We start from the raw sequence: 24,733 nt of genomic DNA on the forward strand, positions 1-24,733 counted from the left end.
ACACCAATTAACTGGTATTATTCTCCTGCAATACGAGGGTCACTATTTATATTTTGAGCCTAACAATGAAAAAACAGGAATTTGGCATTGAAAACTGCTTTATTGTTTTTCGAAGTATTCTCCTTTATGGTCAATACACTTTTGCATTCGTTCGAACCATTTGTCAAAGCAGTTTTTCCAATCTTCTTGAGACACCTCCATAATATGGTTTTTGAACGCATCAACGGCATCTTCCGCCGACGAAAATCGTTGCCCACGCAATTTATTCTTGACATTCGGGAACAAGAAGAAGTCATTGGGTGCCAAATCAGGACTGTACGGCGGATGACCCATCAATTGGATTTTTTGACTGTCTCTGGAATTTGAATGACAAATAGTGATTTGATCAACTGACTTACACGAAAAAGCCAACCCCGTAGCAAATTTTTAGCGTAACGCTCTTCAAAGTTGAATAGCTTGGTTTAGAACTTGGTTTTCATCCCACCTCCACCTATCACATCTTTAATCTTTATCATTGCAATTAACGGAGACTGGTAGAACAATGGCGTGAAATAAAAAAATATAACCTTCGGTGTAGGCTTCTGAGTTTGAAGCATTGTTGTTTCGTCAATCAATAGCAAAGATAGACTGTGAGAGAGAAATGAAATAATTCTTATTTTCTAATGAATAGTAACAAGAAAAGAGCGATAGGTGTTCCTCGTATTTTCGCAAAAACAGTAATTTCTAGTCTGTGGTGATAATGAACTGTATTTAGTGTCCGAAATATGTTTAAAATGAATTTATGTTAATCCATGCAGATGTAGCCCATTACGGAGGGCCTTCACGATGATGTAGTGATAACGTCAAGCCTTGCAATCAAGGGACCCTCGATTCCATACCCGGTGGAGACACAGAGGTTTGGATCCCACTTGGAACTGTAGGCCAAGTTCCAATTAGCCTATCTGTGCATAAAATGGACTTTAAACAAAAACCCAAGCTAATTAAGAACTTATCGCAAAATGCTGCCTATATCAAGAATGGTAACAATGAAAATGATTTCGAAAATCAATAATACGCAAAGCACCTCAAATACCCACTGACTTACAACATGATACTATTCGTCACATAAGAATTATTATTTTAGAGTTCAAATTATGACACTTGCAGAAATTTGCAGCCTTCAAATTTATAGTTTCTCTCAATGATTAAGTGCTTTCTTTGCTTTGCATTGCTCTGGCTCGCTCAATCGCTATCTTTGTGTAAGCTTAGATTAAATGTAATAGATGCTTATTGTGAATCCTTCACACAACTTCGCTCGCTATATGCTTGCTACAGGTTTGACATCTTAACAGAACTTCTATCGAACATCGCTCATGAAACATATTTTACCCATCAGCTCTTAATTCACCATTTAATTTTCACATATATTTTTATTTGTTATTTAGCGTCGCTATTCTGCCACTTTTGGGCAATCGTGACTATGAAGATGAGTGAACATATGATAAATAGAATAGAACATTAGAAAATAACACCAATGTCTAGGCCAGTATTCGAACCTGGGACCCCTGACGTAAAAGCATCTAGTGCTACCACTCGGTCAATTTTCACATATAAACTTACACACCTCATCCTTACATATGTATTTTGTTTTACCTGCTCCACTTCTCTTATGGTGAATACTAACCCCTCATTTCAGGTTTATCTAACGTTTATAGCTAGCTATTGCTTTGTAGTGAATCATAATCCTTTTACGCCTTGTGAATCTTATTCCGAAGAAAACCGTGTTAGAGGATTACGTGTGTAGTGTTATTAATAATATATAATGAAGTCTGCTTTGGTCTGAAATTTTAGTGTATTGAATGAAAATTGCATTTTAATTTCGTGTTGAGGCAAATTTTCGCCACCCAAATTTGCATTTAAAAAATGTAGGTCCAGTATATATTAGTCATTGTTAATTTTAGTCAATTAAAACATTTTGCGTAGTTGCGTGTTTATCTATTATTATACAATTTCGACAATGAATGTAAGTAGAGAAAATGCAACTTGTTTATCAAAATTGCCATGTCCAAATGATCTCCGAAAGTAGTGTTTAGCAAGTCACATTTTAAGTATATGTGCCGGCCCCCGTGGTTAGCACACCGTGCTATGACGCCAATGGTTCCGGGTTCGAAACCTGGCCTGGGCATGGATGTTTGTGAGTGTCCATTCATCAATTTCATCATATCACTCATCCTCATCTTTGCAAATTAGCCAAAAGTGGCACAAAAATCGAAGTAAAATAAAGCAATTCAATCAATCAATTCCAGTATATGCCATGATGTGTCCCTCCTCTTAATGTCACTTATAAATTAAGTGGCCGAAAGCAGGTATTATGCATGAACAGAGCAAAAAATACTCCTGAGCAATTACAAGTATTATAAGACAGTTCGTAGCCGGGAGTTATGGATGGATTTCCCCAACGTATCCACTTTAGGCTCCGCATTAGAGTCCTGGTGTGACAATCTCTTTTTTAAGTGTCCCTTCATCGATTTAATCGAATTATAATCAATCTTCATAGTTGTGATTAATTATAAAAGGACACAAAAGCAAAGCAAAATAAGAACAAATAAAAATAATTTTAAAATGACTAGAATGTTGGAACTACATTTGAAAAATAAAATGCGAGCAGAATATTCATCTTCAAACAGGCATTTGGGTAGAATTGTGTAGACAGCATGCTCCAGAAAGTTGCCAATCCACGTGTAGCATGACCTTCGATACTGGAGTTGTGCTTTTCAGGAAAGTTTGCTCGACACTCCTCAAGCGTCTATCAAGAATGCCTCGGTGTTTGCAGCATTGCCAACTTATTTTCCGTCTGGAAAATATTTTTTCTCTTATTTAATTTGCCGTTGGCTGTACACACACATGGGTGAAATGGAACTCGCAATACTAGATGATAAATTCCTACGAAATTGCCATTACTATACAGCATGAACCATATTATTCTTTATAAATGCAGAAACAAACTTTGATTGAACTGACTAAAACAACCAATGCTAAAGTTCAAGACTAAATTGATTATTTTCATATAAGAGAATGTTTAGCAATGACATCACTGCCTCATGAACCTGTTGCATTACAACCTGTTGGTTGTCGGGAACCTTGAGCTTTGCCCCTAAATATGACATTGACAGTGCGGCAGGATACTTCAGTGTCAAGTGTCTCTCAATAAAATAATGATGTTGTTATGCAACAAAAGAGTCATTGTATTACGATAGTTTTTGTTTAGACACACGCACAGATAAAATTAATGTTAAATAAATTAATTATAAAAACTAAATATTTACTTCCTTCAAATAAATAGAAGCAAATAACCATCCGTTATTCAACAAATGTTAAGCAACACATATTTTCATAATTTATTTTTTGTACTTGGTAAGTCTTTCGGGTACATTTCTTTGAAGCTGATGGAACCCCAGGGCCACTTTGCAGAGAAAATGCCGGGAAAATTCAGACTTTTGATCACCTGCTCCGGGAATCAAAGCTGCATCTTTTGTGTGCTACTAAAAAAGACCAATGCAATTTTGATGTTCAAGTTGTTTGGTTCTTTTTTGTACGTAAACCGATTTCCCGGCCAGCGCTGCAATCCTTACTTAATTGCTTTTAAAAAAAAACATCCATAATTTTACCCCGACAGCATTCTTTGCTTAGCATTGTGGGAAATTGTGGCATAATGAATGCAGATGTGCAACTACGTGAAACCACCAGCTTTGGGCCTCACATGTCACTAATCTGCTTGTCCGAAATTTTGAGAAAATCAGAATTTTCTAATAAAAACAGTAAAGAACCCTGGGAAAGAAACATAGTTGTAATTGCAAACTCCCCTTAAAATAACCCCCAATTACAGTTTTTGTATTTAGACAACTTTTAAAACTAATATTAAAAACTGTGTGTTCCACCCCCTTAGAAAACAATTATGTAATATTCACCTTTACACTTCCAGACCCCTCCTAAAAAAAATCCTGCATACTCTTAGTTATGATAGTTTGCAAGATTTTGTTGTGTCTGACAAAATAATCTCTTGTTAGTTTATTGGACATAGTAGTTGATTGCTGTAACTAACAGCCTGTAAACCACAGACAAGAATAGTGTTTGTAGTAAATAATCAATACAATTTAACCATTCATGAACTTTTTCCAGATATCTGAGGGAGAGCAATTTCCCCTCTGCCCCCCCTTTGTGGGTGCCCTTGCTGACTATACAACTTTGCAAGAAAGTTGAAGAATAATTTTGAGGAGTTATCTGCCATCGATGCCCTCCCAACAACAGTCGTAATTTGTTGGCCACTAAATGGACTAAAGAAGCAGCTGTGGCCTTCCCCCAACCTTCAATAGTATTTCTACAACCACATGTGGGAGCACTCTTTACCCCGCCCCAACCATCCTCTTAGACAGGCTTTACAAAGAACCTCCTCGACTTTGAAACTGTCCCTCCTGCCCTTAAGTGTTTGGTCACTTGCAAGTAGTCAAGGTCAACTCTTCTGAATGGCCGAGTGCCACAGTCAGAAATATTGCCTCTTTCTGGAAAGGAAAACAGTTGCAGTGTTTTCTTGGAAAAGAAAATAGTTTGCATAAAATGTGGCAATACTTCTGGTTCAGATTGTACAAAAAGCAGACTTTGACATGTATAAAAATATTTGTTTACATCCTCCTAGATGCTTGAACTATTTTCTGTTCCCTTACATTATTTCACAAATATTCTTTTACGTATTCTGATGAAATTCGTAGACAAAGGAAACCAAATTGATTACTTTATTTTACACATTGCGAGTACAGGCAGAAACATATTTTTTATCTAGGAGTGGCACAAAATTGGCTAAGCATATGAAAAGGTGTAACATTGGAAATATAATATGTAGAAACACAACATTCCAAGATAATTACAAGGATGAAACAAATTTCTCCATTTTACATCTCGCCAGTTTTTTTTTCGGCAAAGTTTGCGTTAGGTCCATTTGGAATCGGACTGGAATCTGAACCCGGGACCCCTTGATTTAAAAAGCACCAGCTTTATGAATTCGTGATGAAGTAGAAGTAGTTCTACAATTACTTGTACGGGTGTTTCGAAAGTCGCGCAACCCAATCTTTGGTCGCCTGTAACATGAAAACCATAAGAGAGATTTACACCGGGTTTTCCTCATTATGAAGCCTCATCCATTGAGATTTTTTCAATGCTTAACATTATCAGTTTATTCCATACAGAAAATTCTTTAAATTAATATCTGACGGAAGTCAGCGTTATTATTCTTCCCCCCCCCCACCAAATGCATTTTTCAGTGAAAAATGCTAAGAAATTTTCGAGGGGTCATAAGTAGATGACTGATGATATGTTACTGTCATTTGCGACCAAAATGAGTCTTGTGAAACATTTGATGGGTTTGGTGATTATATGGGTTAAGTGAAAAATGCCATTTTAGGGGCATAATTTCTTAGCTGGCAACACTAGCAGGTCGAAATTTTTTAATTATTATTATTTCTGAGACACATTTGGCTGGACCTCTCCCCCTGAAATGTATTTCTGGATATGTACTGGCTACAGTGCTAACCTCTGGTACTTAAACCAACACAAGTCAGCATAGAATGTCCATTGCAAATACAGTAATGGGGAATGTTCTGCAACAAGTCAATAATGGCATATTATTGTGTGCCTTTCTTGCAGGGCAGAACCTGAAAATATGGGTTCAGGGGTGTCTCATTTCATAAGATATTGCCATTGCCAGCCCTGTGTGGCTGAGTTATATGATGTTAAGAAGAATTCTTTTTAACATCAACTTAGAATCTACTTTTGTACTAGATGCATTATTTTTTTTAAATCTTTACATACACACCTTTAAATTTAATTTATATCAATTAAGGGCCGTTCATTAAAATATTAACGAGATTGTGGGAATCATTGGTCACCGATAATCATTAACACACAAACAGGTTAGTGTAATTCAATTTTCAGAGCAAAAAGCTGCATTATCTAATGATGTACTACAGATGTAACTTGTTGAAATGTTTTAAATTTTTCATCATTTTTTTCGGTAGGTTGTAACATATTCTATTTATGCTAGCTGAAATGTGATAAATTAATAATAAAGAAAAGAAATGGCTAATAAATCAAAGGAAATTTTCTACTTCGATAAACGTAAGCATCTTGTAGTACACTGAGTGTGTACACTAATGGCTTCCTTCACAGCAGAACACAATTTTGAATGAAGTTCAAGTTTCTTTGTCATTGAACTGCAGGCACAAAAAGTAAAGTTTTGTTTAAGTTCAAGAATCTTCTGGAGCCTCCCCGATGGCATAGTGATAATCAAGGAATCCCAGGTTCGATATCCAGTGGAGACATATAGTGGTTTGGATTCATCCATTTCTGATTAGCCTATCTGTGCATAAAGTACTTAAAAAAACCAATGTCAATCAAGATTCTTCTGGTTTGGAAATAAAAAAAAACAATGCTAGTTCTCTTGACACAACATATCAAGATATTGTCTTTTGTGCTTGTAAAAACCATAGTACAATGTAAATAACTTATACAGAACAAGAAAAGTTAAGCTCTACTCAATATCTCGCCTGTCACTTACCATTCACTGCATTAATACGAGGGTGAATCAAATATGAACGAGCCTTGATTGGCTAAGCGTCGGAATGGGTAGCAGGGTGTGATTGGGCATGTGCGGCCGGTAGGTGGGGCTGTCGTGAGTCAGGAACCAGAACAGCCGGCGTGTCGCATGCTTCGTTTAGTAGCTCTCACGATGAGTGAGCAGAGTGTGCCAGTGTCTGTTGTGCAACGCATAATCATCAAGTTCCTCACCCAGGAAAACGTCAAACCGGCCGAAATTTACCGGAGACTGCAGGCCCAGTTTGGGAATGGTACCCTCTCGTGGGCAAGAGTGAAGGTGTGGTGTAAGGAATTCCAGCAAGGCCGTGAATGTGTTGCAAATGAAGTGCACCCCTGTCAGTGTGACGAATGACAACATGGCTCGTGTTCGTGAGCTTGTCGAACAGGATCGCCGAGTCACTGTGAAGCAAATTGCAGCAGAACTTGGTGTGAGCTATGGAAGTGTCCAATCAATCATCACAAAGCACTTGGGCTTCCGCATAATCACAGCTCGGTGGGTTCCCAAGCTGCTGAATGTTGCTCAAAAAGATGACTGAGTTCGCATTGCTCGCCAGCTTCACACTCGTTTTGATGTGGAAGGGGAAGCGTTTTTGCATCGCATCGTTACCTGTGATGAGACATGGGTGCATCATTACACCCCAGCATCCAAGCGTGCCAGCATGGAGTGGAGGAGGAAAGGCGAAGGAAACCCCGTGAAGGCCAAAGTTCGGTTGTCTGCGAGGAAGGTGTTGGCCACGGTGTTTTGGGACTGGAGGGGGATCCTACTGGTGGATTTCTTACTCGAACGTCGGACCATCAACGCACCCTACTACTGCGGCTTCCTCGATCAAGTTAAGGTGCAGTATCGACGCAAACGACGAGGCTGTCCCATCCGCCAGGTCATGTTCCTCCACGATGCCAGACCCCATACAGCAGGTGTTACGTTGCAGAAACTGGTGGAAATGCACTGGGAACTGCTTCTGCATCCACCGTACAGCCCAGACCTTTCACCATGTGATTTTCACCTGTTCGGACCCCTCAAAGAAGCACTTGGGGGCGAGCGATTTGCGACCAACGATCAGGTGGAAACCTTTGTGCGCAACTGGTTGGCTACCCGCCCAGCTTCATTCTACGAGAACGGCATCAAGAACCTACCACAACGTTGGGAAAAATGTATCACTAAGGGCGCAGACTATGTAGAAAAATAGGATGTGGCAATGTCTCTGTTTCCTTCAATAAATTTTGTTTTTCCGCACAAAGCTCGCTCATATTTGATTTCACCCTCGTACAAACGTAATCATATAAAAATGAAATAACCTATTTTAATATACAAATTTATTAGCTTGGAGATCTGATATTAGGAACAAAAGTACAATCTGAAATCATACATTACAACAGTATAGATGTACATTCATCATACATTTCTTTGGTATCAATATATGCACTGACCGACACACAATTCATTTCACAAACACTTTTGGCACTCAGTCAACTTCTTCCACTGTAGGGCCCTGTCTGAAGTTCGGATGTCCAGCCTGCTGCCCACAGCTACCACCCTGTTGAGCCCCCTGGTGCAGCTTTGTCATGAGAGGACTGCACTCTCTCTGCAGGTCCTGCATTCGGTGCTCATACTCTTCCTTCTCAGCCAGTGAATTGTTGTCGAGCCACCTCAATTCCTCATCACACTTCGATCGAAGTTTCTCCTTGTCAGTCTCGCTAAGCCTGGAGCCAGCTTCCTCCACAGCCTGCTTCACACTGAAGATGTAGCTCTCTAGTTGATTCCTGGCTGACACACACTCCTGCTGCTTCTCATCTTCCTCTCTGTATATCTCTGCTTCCGACACCATCCTATCGATCTCTTCTTTCGATAGTCGACCCTTGTCGTTCTTTATGACAATGTTCTTGCAATGGCCGGTGCTGGAATCCTTGGCAGACACGTTCAGAATGCCATTTGCATCCAAGTTAAAGGCCACCTCGATCTTTGGAACTCCTCTTGGAGCAGGTGGAATGCCTGTGAGGTCAAACTTCCCTAGAAGGTGGTTGTCTCTGGTCATGGCTCTCTCACCCTCAAATACCTGGATTGTGACAGCTGGCTGGTTGTCAGCGATAGTGGTGAAGGGCTGTCTGTGCTTGCAGGGAATTCGGGAATTCCTCTCCACGATCTTTGTCATTATTCCACCTGCTGTTTCGATTCCAAGGGAAAGAGGAGCGACATCCACCAGCAACACGTCTTGGATTTCGCTGCTCTGGTCTCCACTCAGGATGGCTGCTTGGACAGCTGCACCGTAGGCCACTGCTTCATCTGGGTTGATGGACATGTTCAGCAGCTTCCCACAGAAATAGTTTTGCAGCATGCTCTGGATCTTTGGGATGCGGGTGGAGCCTCCGACGAGGACCACTTCATGTATGGAAGACTTGTCCATCTTGGCATCATTGAGAGCCTTCTCAACTGGATGAAGTGTCGATTTGAAGAGGTCCATGCAGAGCTCTTCGAAGCGAGCCCTGGAAATCTTTGTGTAGAAGTCAATTCCCTCATAAAGTGCATCGATCTCTATACTGCCCTCTGTGCTGCTGGAGAGAGTACGCTTGACCCTTTCACATGCTGTACGAAGACGCCTCAGAGCTCTTGGATTGCTTGTCAGGTCCTTCTTGTATTTCTTCTTAAATTCCTCAACAAAGTGGTTCACCATTCGATTGTCAAAGTCCTCTCCTCCGAGGTGGGTGTCACCTGCAGTTGCCTTTACCTGAAACAGCGAGCCTTCATCAATCGTCAGAATAGACACATCAAATGTTCCTCCTCCCAGGTCAAAGATCAGGATGTTCTTTTCGCCCTTCAGGCTCTTGTCTAGGCCGTAAGCAAGGGCAGCGGCTGTCGGCTCATTGATGATCCTGAGTACGTCGAGTCCTGCAATTGCTCCAGCATCCTTGGTGGCTTGTCGCTGAGAATCATTGAAGTATGCAGGAACAGTGATCACAGCATCCGTTACCTTTCCTCCAAGATAGGCTTCTGCTGTCTCCTTCATCTTGGTGAGCACCATGGAGCTGATTTCTTCGGGGTTGAACCTCTTTGTTTCCCCCTTGTAGTCCACCTGGATCTTTGGCTTCCCACAGTCATTGGCCACAGTAAATGGCCAGTGCTTGATGTCAGCCTGGATCTTAGGGTCATCGTAACGTCGCCCAATTAACCTCTTGGCATCAAATACTGTGTTCTGTGGATTCATAGCCACCTTTAAAAAACAAGAGAGATATTTTCAGAATATTGGTCACATGTAGATGAATAAAAGCTGTGCATGTGCCAAAAAAATTATTTTTTTTTGGTCACAACACTATAGTTTGGGTAATCTAATGAACAATAACCGTGAATATTAGGGACTATATACACCCACCGCAAAATGACATCGGACTTCATGTGAAATCTGCCGTAGTAAGCAGTCTTATCACTTTGTAGCCTTGTATCTAGTGTTTTGTTTCTAACACTGAATTGTTTCTGCATGAACGTACCTGGCAACAGTGTATTACTGCTGATAAGCGAGTTCATTTCATATTGTTAGTTGACACAGGAAGGGTGACTGTCTGCTGTAGTGTGTGTGATAAATTGCTGTGTTTTTGTGTGGTGCACTTTGTGTTGGATATTTGACTACTGTACTGGGGTATTTGTGATATGCCGGGAAAGTACTGTAGTAGTGTGTAAAAAGCCAGCATTATTGCATGGCGAAGTGAAAACGTTCCAATACAGACGGTGTGTAAACAAACAGGTCCTGCAAAATCAACCACAATGAAGGTACTGGCAGCCGCCAGAGGACTGCCTCCGACTGTCATTCCAAATCACAAATTCGGTGGTGGGAGGCAAAGAAAAACAACCAAATCTACAGACACTCTCCTAATGAGAGAAATAAAAGATAAACCATGGACTGACAGTGCCAGAACTTAAAGAAATGCACCCGAGTCTACTGGAAAACATTAGTGTCCGCATGATCCAGCACCGTTTACAGAAAGACTTGGATTTGCCATGTCGTACTGCTGCTAAGAAGCCACTACTCACCGCCCGCATGAAGAAAGACCATCTTGCTTTTGCAAAGAAATATGCACACTGGAGGCAAGTCATGTTTTCCGATGAAAGCTCATTCCAACTGTTCCGAATGGGAGCTGCTAAAGTTTGACGTCCATCATCTTCAGATCAATATGACCCAAAAAATATACAGTTCCGACCGTTAGGCACTCCCAGTCTGTAATGGTGTGGGGGTGTTTTTCAGGTGAAAAGGGTAGGATAGGTTTATATTTCTTACTGCAAAACGTGACTATGAATGCAGACCGATATGTCAACGTTCTTAAGGAACATTTAGTGGATATGCTTCAGATCCACGAGTGTGATCTTTTCATGCATGATAACGCTCCTTGTCACACGACGCCCAAGAAGGTAAGGAAATGGCTTGAGGAACAACAGATAAAGATGTTAGAGTGGTCTGGGAATAGCCCCAATCTCAACCCAATTGAAAATTGTTGGGATCGTATGAAGCAATTCCTGGGAAAGAAGATGATTCAGAACCTACAGACCCTCCAACAGAACTGAAGAAAATGTGGTGCATTGACATGGATCTGAACTACTATGTGAACACACGTCTCCTTGATTACAATGCAATGACAATAGTACTACGCTGTTGGAGAGGCTCTTGAATTTGCTCTATTAACACCATCATAATGTTCCTTACATAAGAGTGGCCTTGTCTAGTTGGCTGCACATTTTGACACCAGGTGTAATGCAGGTAGTGATTTATCCACACAACCCCATCTCCATTCGTGTGTTGTCCTTCTGTTTAGTGTATAACAATGTCGGAAACTTTACTGCAAAATTGGCTGAAGTAGAGAAAATGAAACCAGACAGAAAGAAACCGAAAGTGCCGAGTAGAAAGGCAGTGACACTATATGTAGGTATAATTTCTTCCAACGGATATTCATAAAAAACCAATATAAAATTTACTGACTGAGTATTCAATATAAAACGGCAAGTATTTCATGAAGAACCTAAGTGATTCATTTACATCTAAAGTTGATGTATGTGACCATTTTTGAGTTCTTACCTTTGTACAAGAAATTAAATGTATTAGAAAGAGAGTTGTAAAAGGGAAAGGTTCCGTGGGGTGGGTGCCTCGGCACCAAGGACAATGGGGTGCCGAACAAGCAAAACCGATGATAAAAATAGAAAAATGTTAATGTCGTAGTGTTCTGTGAAATAACTTGCACCCTATTAAATTAAAGTTATTGTCAGTTTGCAAAGATATAGATTTAGTAAAAATTGTCTTCTTCTTATCTAGTCTGTTCCCTGACATTATGACATATTTAATTTTTCCCAACTTTTCATAAGAAGGAAGGAAAGTATAAGGAATTAGACAAAAAGAAATTTAATTTACATTAAGTCCCAAATTTATATCTGACCATAGGCGCACCAGTGGGGGCACGACAGCACTTGCCACTACCTGCTGGAAAACGTGGAGAAAGAAGTTTCGTTTGATTTATTGTACTCTTTGTGTTGGAAAGTGAAAGAAATGCTATTCATTTTTTTTAAAAATAATTGAAAATAAAGCATTACCTCAATGTAGGAGTGAAAATGCCTTGCCTTCCCTTTGCAATTAACATGCCATGCGTTTATTTTAGGGGTGTGCGGGACAAATTTTTTTTAAATCCCGTCATTCGGAACTGGAAAAATTCTCAACGGGAAATGTTCGAAATTTCCCGAAGGCATACTAATACATATAATTTCAAGCTCTTGAAATCTCGAATTCTACATGTCATTTTCACCTTAAGTGATTGTTTTTGTATTTCTGGTACAAAATCTAACAATTTCCAATAAGTTCCAGACATTTACAATGCAGAAAATGTCGAGAATTAACGACTTTTTTAAAATGACCATTCGGTATTTTCTGACTGCTCAGGATCCTGAAAATTCGGGAAGTCATTTCGCGAAGTCGGGGTGGGAATTTTTTTCCCCATCCTGGTCCCGACTTTTCGGGATCCCGCACACCCCTAGTTTAATTGAACATGTTATTTAGTTTTCTTTTAAGGCAAAGAGGCACATGACTCCTAGTTCCCTAGAGTCTCTTGTTCAGTATTTGAAAGATAAACTCTCAACAGCGCCAAGTGTATTTTCCAAAGTTTTGTAAGGGTGTAAGATTTCAATATGAAATTCCTTGACCGATTTCGTTCAAAAGCAATACCAGGTATCTATCAAACGTGCATCCCCAACTTTCCACTATATTTTAAAGTCTTCATGGATATTCAATACTTTATTTCAGTTTGTAAATCATTTTTTAAACAGATTTGAAAATTTGGAACTCACTCGCTACATAGAACTACAGTATTAAAATTATGTATATGCGTATTTTCTAACTGAAGCTAGAACAGGAGGGGGCAGAGGGCATGTTCTGAGGTAAAGAGGACGTTGAACGAGCATAGCAAGATTGTAGAGAGGAAACATCGTGGGATACTGACGCTATGTTTAATTAATAATATGCATAATCAGTTTGCAAGAAAATAGTTCTAAAAATTTTCTTGCTCGCAGTGTATTCATTTATTTAAGAGTCATATTATATCTGTAGTTATTACTACTACTTTCAGACAGGCAAACACGCACACACCCATACACTGACATCTCATCGATGAATTGGGCACCCCCCAAGATGAACTCAGGAGTTACGCCTATGACAAGAACCATACAAATACAGTTAAAAAATATTGCGCAACTGTTTCTAATTTCTTTATTACTAGCTTAAGAAATGCATGAAATGATTCCTGGTAATAATAGCTATGTTTAAATTTTGTGTTTTCCAGTGTCATATCTTGTTTTTTTATCTAACGATTGATTAAATGAAGTACTGATCATTACCGGAAAGCAATATTCGAAACGTTAGACTGAAATGTTATTCTCACAAAGATCTATTTTTCATCTTTTCCTGTATTTGACATATTTTTTCTACTGAAATGTTACTTGAAGAGAAAGGGGGGTTAATCTCCAGAAACCTCTATGAACAAATTGAATTAGGGCGAACATTTCAAAAACTGTCTAAAATATGCACTTAGCATTCCCAAACTTACACCCCCCAAAAAAGTTTCCAACACCCCCCAAGGGAAAAATCCTTGATAAACCCCTGAATGCCTGTGCATCGTGTCAGGCTGGTGCAAGGAAATTTGTGCTCAATTAAGTGTGCTGTATGCAAGAAGAGCTGTGTTTTCAATACAGAAGATTGATTGATTTGCTTTATTTTACTTTGCTTCTTGTGCCACTTTCGGTTAATTTGCAAAGATGGAAATGAGTGATGATATGATGAAATTGATGAATGGACACTCACAACTCACAAGCATCCAGGTCAGGATTCGAACCCAGGACCCCTGGTGTCGTAGCACGATGTGCTAACCACTCGGCTCAAATTCAGAAGATTATTCAGAAGATTCAGAAGAATATTAGTCTGCTGCTTTCATTGTTCATTAGCATGTACCATATGATCATACAGTACACTGTACACCACTCCAGAACATAGTTTAAATGGTGCAGATACCAAATCATTAAAGTAGATGACTCGGTATTGCAACTAGACACGTGAGTGCAAAGAGTCTAACACTGCAGCAAGCTGAACAGGGCTACTATTGCACATGGAAGTGCCGTGACACTCAGGAACAGAATTTTAAAATTATTGTATTCAATTTCAACTGCAATATTGTAATCACTTATTCCATACTTAATTGAAGCTTTGCTGGCCCCGTGGCAGAGTGGTTAGCACATCATGCTATGATGCCAGGGGTCCCGGGTTCGAACCCTTGCCTGGGCATGGATGTGTGTAAGTGTCCATTCATCAATTTCATCATATCATCACTCATCCCCATCTTCACAAATTAGCCAAAAGTGGCACATATAGCAAAGTAAAATAAAGCAAATGATCAATTAATTGATTGAAGCTTTAACTAAATTATCATAATGTTTATTCTATATATATTTACACACACACTTGCTTTGCTTAAAGATTTTGAGTAATTTTTCCCATTGTGCATATATTAATATTCAGCAACTCATGTTACTACTTTCTTTTACTTCATTTTCATGGTATGTCTGTCTTCACTTATACCTGCCGCAAAATTAGTTTGGTATTGACGCTTGGGAAGCACGTGTTGAAATCGGGTCTACGGCACTGCGGGAGGGTGGGTTGCTGGCATGCGAGCCAATCAAAATCTTCCCAGTGCTTCACCCAAGCCCTGGTTACCTAGCAACAGACAACGTTTATCTCGGTGTTGCCGCTTATCTGGCGATTCTTCCTGCGATCAGATTTCATGTTGTTGGGATAGGATGTGTTGTTTGTTTGTTGCGTTGCTGTGATATTTTAACCGGTCCGTTGTTTAGTGTTTATTGAATTTAGAGTATTCTTTGTTATATATAGCGTGTTGTTTTAGTTGTTATTTTTTGTACATAATTTTCTGTGTTCTTGAGTGTTTCGTGAGCTTGTGTGAAGAATGTCAAGCACAGGAGGCAATACTCGAGATGACAATGTACCAAAGAGGCCATGCACTAAAAGAAAAAGGAATTCTTCTCAAAGGACAAACGCGGGAGATGGTTTGTTCTGAGCGCAAATAATTTGAGCAAGAGAAAAACAATGGGGCTCCAATCATTTCTGTAAATAAAGTTCTGGACAGGACTGTTGCTGCTTTCGGCGTGTCTAAGAACACTATTGTTACTATAGGGAAAGAAAAATATAATGTGGTAGAAATAAATAAATAAATGCGAGGCTTCAAAATTGGAAACCCCAGGAAAGAAGAGGAATAGCAATAAACGCGTGACAAATTTAGATACCTTTCAGCAAGATGCTATTCGTCGCCATATTTACTCTTATTATAGGAGGAAAGATTATCCCACTGTTGGGAAACTGCGAGTTTCGTTGAAAGATTCGGCATTTTTTCAAGGTGGGGAAACATCTTTAAGGACAGTCATAAAATATCTGGGATTCTCATACAAAAAAAAATAATGGACGCAAAATAAAGTGAAGTATGTAGGCATATGGGGATGTGGAGGTAAAGCTCCACACATTCTCGACCTCGACCTAGGCCATATTATGGAGGTGATGTGGTTCACCAACCGCCTTTACCGCAGGTTTGCCCCAGGTACTCACTTGGGCTGAGTCAACCCCGGAGCCGCTCGGGATATTTGAAAAAGTTCCACAAACCACCGCGGGTCTCACACGTGAAAGTCAGACGCCCCACCAACTCAGTTGCGGTATAATTGAAAGATGGGCAGACTTTAACAGGGACTTCGGAAAGAAATGATTATTGAAAGTGTATATACAGAATGGATTGAAAAGGTAACCTGTAAACAATGCTTGTTTCGTTAATTCGTTCATGTTGTAAGGGAGATGGAAATGAAGAGAGAAAACAATAACACATTCATCATTGTTGTCATCATTGTTATTCCGTTTTCCTCGAAAAACAATAACACATTTCATCATTGTTCCTTTTCATAACACGTTTTCCTCGACACAGCGTCAGACGGCTGCACTGCGTACCGTACCGCATGATATGGCAACACCGTGACGCGTCTTCCTTCAGCTCTCAACACCAAACTAATTTTGCGGCAGGTATAGGTAATCAATTTTTTGCACACACACAAAAATACTTCCACTCCAACAACAACAACCAGAATCATACAGTGTTGGTACAGTGTCACAGCTTGCAACAGTTGAGGCACTGTGACAAACTGTAGATTTTTATAAAATAGTTGTGAAATATTACAAGATTTCTAACTTAGAGAGACAGCACCACTCCTGCATGTACTGTAGTGTTAAGTCAGGTTACAAAACCAGGTGTCTTTCACTTAATCTTCTAAATAATTAGCATACTTAATTGCTTGAGAGAATATTTTCAATATTTTGAAATTGATCATCATAGGATACATATCAAGGTGGTTTGATTTAAAAAAAAAAAAAAAGGTGACTTAAATTATTTAAATAAAAAAATCATAGAAAAATTTACAAGTAATTTGTAGATATCAGAATCAATTTTGGTGAAAGTACGTTAATCTCATAATCATTCAAAGATGTTTATTAGGCTCTTAATTGCTCTAACTTTTTCAAACTTATTGATTTATGCACACTTTATGCACAGCAAGGCTAATCGGGACTGAATCTACAGTTTAACATGGGATCCAAATTGCTGTGCAATGTGCCTCAACCGGGTATCGAACCTGGCAACCTTACAAGCCGACGACACTACCGCTACACCATCGCTACACACACTAAATGTATGTTGCTTTAAAATCCAATCATTTTCATAGGCAAGCATATCAAATATTTTGTGTAGAATAGTATACAAAAAAAATGTTAAACTATTAATAGTGTCATTAACATTAACTTCTAAATTAGCATAGCAGCTGATAATGTCTTGCTAACTATCATTAAAAAGAATCGCCAATGCATGCCCTAAATCGAAGGGAATAACAATACTGTTAACCTTTGGACACAGCATTAGATTGAGAAAACCTCTAAGTTCTAGGAAACTATGCAGGCAGTCTTTTGTTAGTTTTGTTTATGCGTAGCATAGCATTCTATCATCCGAAAAACATAAAAGCAATCTTTTTTTTTAAAAAAAAAATCACAAACCGTGATTTAAATTTAAAAATCATGATTTATATCTATTCTGGTAGATATACACTAAAATTATGATTGGAGGGCTGCCAATATATCAACGTCTATTCCAGAATGAGCAAGATTAATTATTTTCAATTATTGTTAAGTGGAGATTTTGTCCTCTGATGTTTAGATTTGGTACTTTTCCAAGTTGAAAAACACCATAGTTTTGAATTGTATTCAACTATCAGAATGTGAACCGGCTGGTATTAATACACAATATCTTGCAAATTACCACTATTAGGTTTATTATTTTCTGAAATCAGACAAGCAAGCATGCATGCATAATATGCAATGTAGTCCCAGCAGGGATTTATCCAGGATTTTCTAACTGGGCGAGGTGCAAGTTGATATTTAGAGGATTGCAAGGGCAAATTTGGATCCAAAATAACCATAAATTGGGCCTTCGTGAAAACTTTTAGGGCATGAAAGTCTAATAATGGTAACCTACAAACAATTGAACCACTAAAACATATTTTTTTTTTGTAAATGTAGCTTCCTGTAGGGACACCCCTAGAAATTAAATTAATCTCTCTTCAAAATTTGATAACATTTCGAAATTAAAAATTTAGCATATGGAAATCGTGAAGAACTGTCCCCTATTGGAATATTGGTCTAAACAGAACAAGTGAACGGCTCTTGGCTCCTGTTTTGAGACATCACCAAAACAAGCAAGAGTTTTTTTTGGTAACGCTTTACGATAGGGTTGACGGATTTCTTACTTTTTACAGGAGAAAGTACTTACGCAAATAATTTTCTGTAGCGTTGTGAAGTTCGTGAATGTAGTTTTGATCCATTTTAATGCGAATGCATGGTGTTTTTTGCGAAAATCGGTCCGACACACACACTCACAACGCGCGATAAACCAGTACGCTATCGCCATAATGTGTGTTACAGAATCGAAATAACGAGTAACAGTAAGTACTCGTAAATGTAAGAAATAGACATTATTTTCGTTAGAAATTCATTATTTCACTTAAAGAAATGTTCCGCATTCCAGAATAGTACGTTAGGAATATAAAAAAGTGCGAAATAAATGATTTATAGGTGTCACCCCTATAGTGAAGTAGTGGCTACTTTTTTCTTTATATTAATATCTAGTCTTATCAATTTAGATTGTGTACACATACCTGGTTCTTGGCGGCATCTCCTATTAGCCTTTCGGTGTCTGTGAAAGCGACGTAGCTAGGTGTTGTCCTGTTGCCCTGGTCATTGGCAATAATTTCCACCTTTCCCTGCTGCCACACACCTACGCAGGAGTACGTGGTGCCCAGGTCGATGCCGATCGCTGGAACTTTTCGGACCATTTCTTTCTTGTCACTTCTCAATGTCCACAAACCCACACAGAAATTATGCTATCTGTATCACTCTCAAAATATTTATCGAAGAACGTGTTAAGGTTTTCGCTTCTTGTCTCCCTACTTGCGTGTTGCTTTCTGACATAAACTGCCGCCCTTGGCAATGAAATCCATATATATAGAAATCAGCTGTTTTTCGCGTGACAACGTGAACGTTCTCGAAGCTCTTTCGAGTAGCGGTCCAGACGTGGGCGGAACTTACGTTTTGATTGGTCGGAAGCTGGGGGGAGTGTCGTTGCCATAGCAACGACTACGTAGTAACCTTGAGAACGTGCAGGAAGTGTCGCGTAGAATGATCTCGCTCAAACAGAAGCGAAAGCTAAAGTGCAAAAATAGAAATGATTCTGCGATTATTTTGGGAACTGAAAATTTATTAATGTTTAGAAGTAAATCAGATTACATGATTATGACTAGGGCTCGGATAGTTATGAACTAAAAAAAAAAACGCAGAATATGCACTTTAAAAGCCGATTTAATTTATAAATGCTGTATATTACAAACTATGAAAGAATACATGCCAGGCAATGAATATGCATTATTCTGAATGCTCAATCGCTACACAGTTTTTTTCAATTAATATGGTTCTGCGTTAAATGAAACACACTACATTACAGATCAATATCATGATTGCATTTGATAACAACATGATGTCTCAAATTTGCGAACTTGAAACTCCTTCTGTTTTCAGCTATAATAGTCTTATATTCAGAAAACACACGTTCCACTTCGCAAGATACAAGTGGACTGTATTTTAGGGCAACAAAGTCGGACACATCAAGTTCCAGATCATCCACACGTTGTGCATTTGTATGCAGAATATTGCCAACTTTCACCATTGTTGCATACCCACTGTTGTTTTTCAATACTGCATCCAATTTCTGTACATACACAGGATCTTCAACCTGAGCGAGGGCCTCTTTAACGTCTTCTATAATTTTGATGCGTTTGAAGTTGTAACAAGTTGTTGAAAGAAGAAAGACAGAGAAAAGATAAAGAAAAGAAGAATTTATTCATTCAATCTTTATTCGGTATTTTAGGATTCTGCTTTTTATTATTTAGGTACTATTATCGTATGGGTGAAACACCTACGAATCATATATATTTCGGACTTCTTTACATTGCTAACGTGTTGCGGAACATTTCTTAAGGCGAAATAATGCATTTCTAACTAAGATAATGTTTATTTTCTCTATTTACGAGTACTTACTGTTACTTGTTGTTTCGAATCTGTAACACATTATGGCCGTGATAGCATACTGGTTTAGGGGGCGTTCTGAGAGTGTTTTGTCGATTTATGCAGTGGTGCAACCTCGTTCACCGGAAAATATTTTTTCGTGCCCCTATTTGAAATTATGCCAATACGTCGCATTTACGTGTAGAACTTGTAAAATAACCTTGCGATTTACCACGTTCATTGTCCATAAACAGCAATTCGGAACCATCTTCCTTTCGCAATTCGGAACCATCTTTCTTTCGCAATTCGTTAATGCTCTTCCTTTACGCACAACACTCTTGCAACCCTGAATATTGACGTCAGACGAGGAATGCCTACGTGGTTAGGTTAGGCCTGTTAGGTTAGGTTCCATTAGCATAAATACAAAGAAAAAATAATATTTTCGCTAAGAGACGCGTTACCTTTGTATTGCCTAACATGAAAAAGGTCTCTCCTGTGACGTCAGAACACAATGTTGCTAGAGTGTTGTGCGATAAGTGACACCAATTCGGGTCATAACCATCTTTCTTTAGAAATTTGTTAATGCTCTTCCTTTACGCACAACCATCTTGCAACCTTGAATATTGACGTCAGACGAGGAATGCCTACGTGGTTAGGTTAGGCCTGTTGGGTTAGGTTCCATTAGCATAGATACAAAGAAAAATTATTATTTTCGCTAAGAGACGCGTTAGCTTGTATTGCCTAACATGAAAAAGATCTTTTCTGTGACGTCAGAACACAATGTTGCTACAGTGTTGTGCGATAAGTGACACCCATTCGGGTCGGAACCATCTTTCTTTCGTAATTCGTTAATTCTCTTCCTTTACGCACAACAATCTTGCAACCTTGAATATTGACGTCAGACGAGGAATGCCTACGTGGTTAGGTTAGGCCTGTTAGGTTAGGTTCCATTAGCATAAATACAAAGAAAAATTGTAAAAACAGCTCTCTCCTGTGACGTCCGAACACAATGTTGCTACAATGTTGTGCGATAAGTGACACCCATTCGGGAAAAATGGCTTGTTCCGAACTCGACAGGTGGTTCTAGTGAAAACACGGCGAGGCTGAAACACTGGCTACGGGGTTGCATCGTCTTAACACTCGGAACATTGCACTCTCATGCAAAAAGCAAATGGCGGGAGCAGAAACAACGTGTCGGACAGAGATTTTCGCAGAAAACAAAACGCATTTACATTAAAATGGATCAAATCTACATTCAGGAACTTCCAAAACGCTCAAGAAAATGATTTCCGTAAGTACTTTCTCCTGTAAATTTGAAGGAATCCGTTTTACCCATACGATAATGTTACCATTATTTATTTGTAGCAACCTACTTTTCGCAAGAAATTAATGATTGATTGATTTGCTTATTTTACTTCGCTTTATGTGCCACTTTTGGTTAATTTGCTACAGTGGGGATGATATGATGAAATTCATGAATGAACACTCATAAACATCCGTTCCTCGGCCGGGATTCGAACCCGCGACCCCTAGCGTCGTAACGCTACGTGCTAAGCACTCCGCCACGGGGGCCGGCACAAGAAATTATTGTTTTGGACTTTTCGTCATTTACAACAATGCGTAATTTGGGTTTCATATTATTACAAATGGCTTCCGTCTGCTTATACTGGTAAACAAATTTAATTTATTTAAAAATTGGTTTGATAGATCGCTTTAATCGGGCTTTCACATTTTCAAGGGGTGAAATCGAGACTCGTTATCTTCAGACACTTCAAAAAGGATTAATCTGAGGGCCAAGAAGAGTTTGAATTTTTCTTTTTTAAGTACACTTTATGCACAGATAGGCTAATCTGCATTGGACCTATAGTTTAAAGTGGAAAGCGACCTCTCTGTGCCTCCACCGGCTATCGAGCCCGGTACACCTTGATTACAATGCGACGATGTTACCACTATGCCATCGGGGAGGCCCCTGAAAGCCGAAAAGATAAAATGAGATCAAAGATCGGTTGCTGGTTATGTTCTCGGCAGTCTTTTGCAAATTAATGATGTTTAGAATATAATTTGTCTTTTGAATAGACACAAGTATGATATCAATTTATTAATTGGATGCGTGTCTGCAACCAAGGATGTATTTTAAAGGGAGGGTGAGTGTGGCAGCTCGAACTCCCCCCAGAAGCCTTAACTAAGTTTATATTAAATAAGCAAGATACTTGTTTACTTTTGTATTTATTTCTGCAGAGAAAGGTAAGGAGTAGATTGTGGTTATACGAGGGTCACTATTTATATTTTGAGCCTAACAATGAAAAAACAGGAATTTGGCATTGAAAACTGCTTTATTGTTTTTCGAAGTATTCTCCTTTATGGTCAATACACTTTTGCATTCGTTCGAACCATTTGTCAAAGCAGTTTTTCCAATCTTCTTGAGACACCTCCATAATATGGTTTTTGAACGCATCAACAACGTCTTCCGCCGACGAAAATCGTTGTCCACGCAATTTATTCTTGACATTCGGGAACAAGAAGAAGTCATTGGGTGCCAAATCAGGACTGTACGGCGGATGACCCATCAATTCGATTTTTTGACTGTTCATAAAGTCGGTTGTTAGACGAGATGTGTGACAGCTGGTATTGTCTTGATGAAGAATGATCCGACGGCGTTTGTTTGTTTTCCGTATTTGACCGAAGACCTCTGGCAAACAAATTGTTGTGTACCATTCAAAGTTGACCGTTCTACGTTCCTCTAAAGGCACAGTTGCCACATGACCAGTTTTCCCGAAAAAACAGGCGACCATTTGTTTCGATGTGCTTCGAGTGCGAACAACTTTTGTTGGATTGGGTTCATCTTGAAACACCCATACAGTCGACTGCTGTTTACGTTCCGGCTCATATGCATATATCCATGATTCGTCACCTGTTACAATCTTACATACGTCTTTTGAAGCACCACGATTGAATTTATTGAGCATTTGTTTGCACCAATTGACGCGAGCGTCTTTTTGAGTTTTTGTCAAATTGTGTGGGATCCAACGAGAACATACCTTTCTCACAGCTAAATGATCATGTAATATTTTATATATGCTGGTGGAACTAATGCCTATGGTTGCCTCAATCTCACAGTATGTCACATGACGATCTTGCAGTATTAGGTTTTGCACAGCATCAATGTTTTCTTGAACAACAACTGATTTTGGACGACCTTCGCGAATCTCGTCGGTGAGCGAATGGCGGCCAGATTCAATTAGTTATACCAGCGTTTCACAGTGGCAACGGATGGGGCTTCATCGCCAAATGTGGAAGTAAGTTGATCGATGCACTCTTGTCTTGATAATCCACGTGGAAAATCGTAAAAAAGCATCGCACGAAAATGATCACGAGTTAATTCCATTTTATTGTTGTCGCGCAATCTCCAAGGCAACATAAACAACACAAATGAAGCTATTGACAAAACATTTGAAGTACGTTATGGTCAATAATGCCAGACGATTCCGTGCAAACGTCAAATCGCGCCTAACTTCAATCAGTGTTGCCAAGGCTCAAAATATAAATAGTGACCCTCGTACAGCTTTGCGTTAGCAGTAATAACCCGGGGGATTATATTTAGCAATATGGTATATAATTCGTATATACCTTTTGCAAGTCCTATACTATACTCTTCCTTAGATGTAGGGGGGGGGGGACAACCATACTTTGTTTCTTCTCTCCTAAAAAACATCGGATACATGCAAAAGTAATAAAGCAAAATATAACACTGACTACTGAAGAAGTCCATGTATCTTTGTATTTTTCTTACTTTGCATTGCTTTTCTGCCACTTCTGGCTAATGGCGACGATGAGGATGAGTGTTAATGAGATGAAATTTACGAAGAAACACTGACAAAGGACACTCATGCCCAGCGAAGATTTCACCAATCAACTACAGGTTGTGCAACCTGTCGTGCCCCTGCGGTTTGGAACATTGATGATTGGTTGGTTCCCGAGTGTCACTTGTCACCCAGGCCCGTAGATAGCTAGAATTGATCTCGGGGGGAGGGGGGGTGGCTTTGTAAACCAAGTTGATTTTTCAAAAGTTTAACAGTGTTCAATGAAGGTAAATTATGTATGTGTGTGTGCGGGGGGAGGGGGTGTCCTTAAGTTACATAAACTTTAGAAATATACAAAACTACATTTTTCTCTCTTCTAAAACATCGCTTGAACTGAACTCTTGAAGTGTTAATTGACTGCTACTGAAATCACCCCTTACTACACACTTCATACTACTTTTGATGATACAGATATTTATATCACATAAGAAAAAAATGCACAATATTCAATCATAGTGCCTACATTACAGTGGGATCCATGAGTATTACCGTGCAAATTCTCCATGACTATTTTCATTAATTTTTCTCTTACATCCTGTGTGTTTTTAAGCCATGGATTTTTGTGTGTTGGTGCAGAAGTTAACAGCTTCTTTTGAGTTTTCTTTTAATTATTGAAACTCTTATTGGATCAAATAAAGTGCTCGAACATGGTGATGGACAATTTACACGGTAATGCTCATGGATCCTCCTGTACAGCAGGGGCCCGTCAAGTATCTGAGCGACGCTCGCTGAGCAAGATTTTCGCTCGTTGAGCAGACAGATCATTTACTTGACGCAGTTTGCTCATTGATCAAAATATCAGTGTTGCCTTTGAATAATCTGTGGTCAGTGGGGCTGCGTCGAGTGGACAAGATTTTGGTGTTTGAAATGCTGTAAATTATGTAATGGAAATAGAATAGTTAATGTGAACAAAACTGTCGAAATTTTAATTTTCACACACTTGCACAACTTTCCAAAACTACGGTGTATATTTACATTTAATATTTGGAACAAACAACACTATCATTTTAATTCAATTACAGAAACTGGAATATTACATCACCTTCTGTTACTTGAACTTCCTCTCTAATTACGCTATAT

At 39.1% G+C, this 24,733-nt stretch overlaps 2 protein-coding genes across 2 annotated transcripts in view; one reads left to right on the forward strand and one right to left on the reverse strand.

Moving 5' to 3' along the window:
• LOC145980217 (uncharacterized) overlaps positions 1 to 24,733 on the forward strand; it is a 125,900-nt gene that overhangs the window by 24,353 nt on the left and 76,814 nt on the right. The window lies entirely within an intron of this gene.
• LOC145980419 (heat shock protein 70 A1-like) lies at positions 7,933 to 18,788 on the reverse strand. Its single transcript, XM_083113501.1, has 2 exons — positions 18,392 to 18,788; positions 7,933 to 9,830 (listed from the first exon to the last, which is right to left on the reverse strand). Exons 1-2 carry the CDS (start codon positions 18,566 to 18,568, stop codon positions 8,088 to 8,090), a joined length of 1,920 nt encoding a protein of 639 aa, XP_082969627.1. The 5' UTR covers positions 18,569 to 18,788; the 3' UTR covers positions 7,933 to 8,087.

Source organism: Lepisma saccharinum, chromosome 27 (genome assembly GCF_977018435.1).
Source record: "Lepisma saccharinum chromosome 27, izLepSacc3.1, whole genome shotgun sequence".
Classification (NCBI taxonomy): domain Eukaryota; kingdom Metazoa; phylum Arthropoda; class Insecta; order Zygentoma; family Lepismatidae; genus Lepisma; species Lepisma saccharinum.

Bases quoted from the DNA above. Each gene is read 5' to 3' on its own strand.
- LOC145980419 (XM_083113501.1), bottom strand. From the start codon at position 18,568: ATGGTCCGAAAAGTTCCAGCGATCGGCATCGACCTGGGCACCACGTAC. The intron at 9,831-18,391 runs GTATGTGTACAC...TGTTTTTTAAAG, and splicing joins GAGATGCCGCCAAGAACCAG to GTGGCTATGAATCCACAGAA.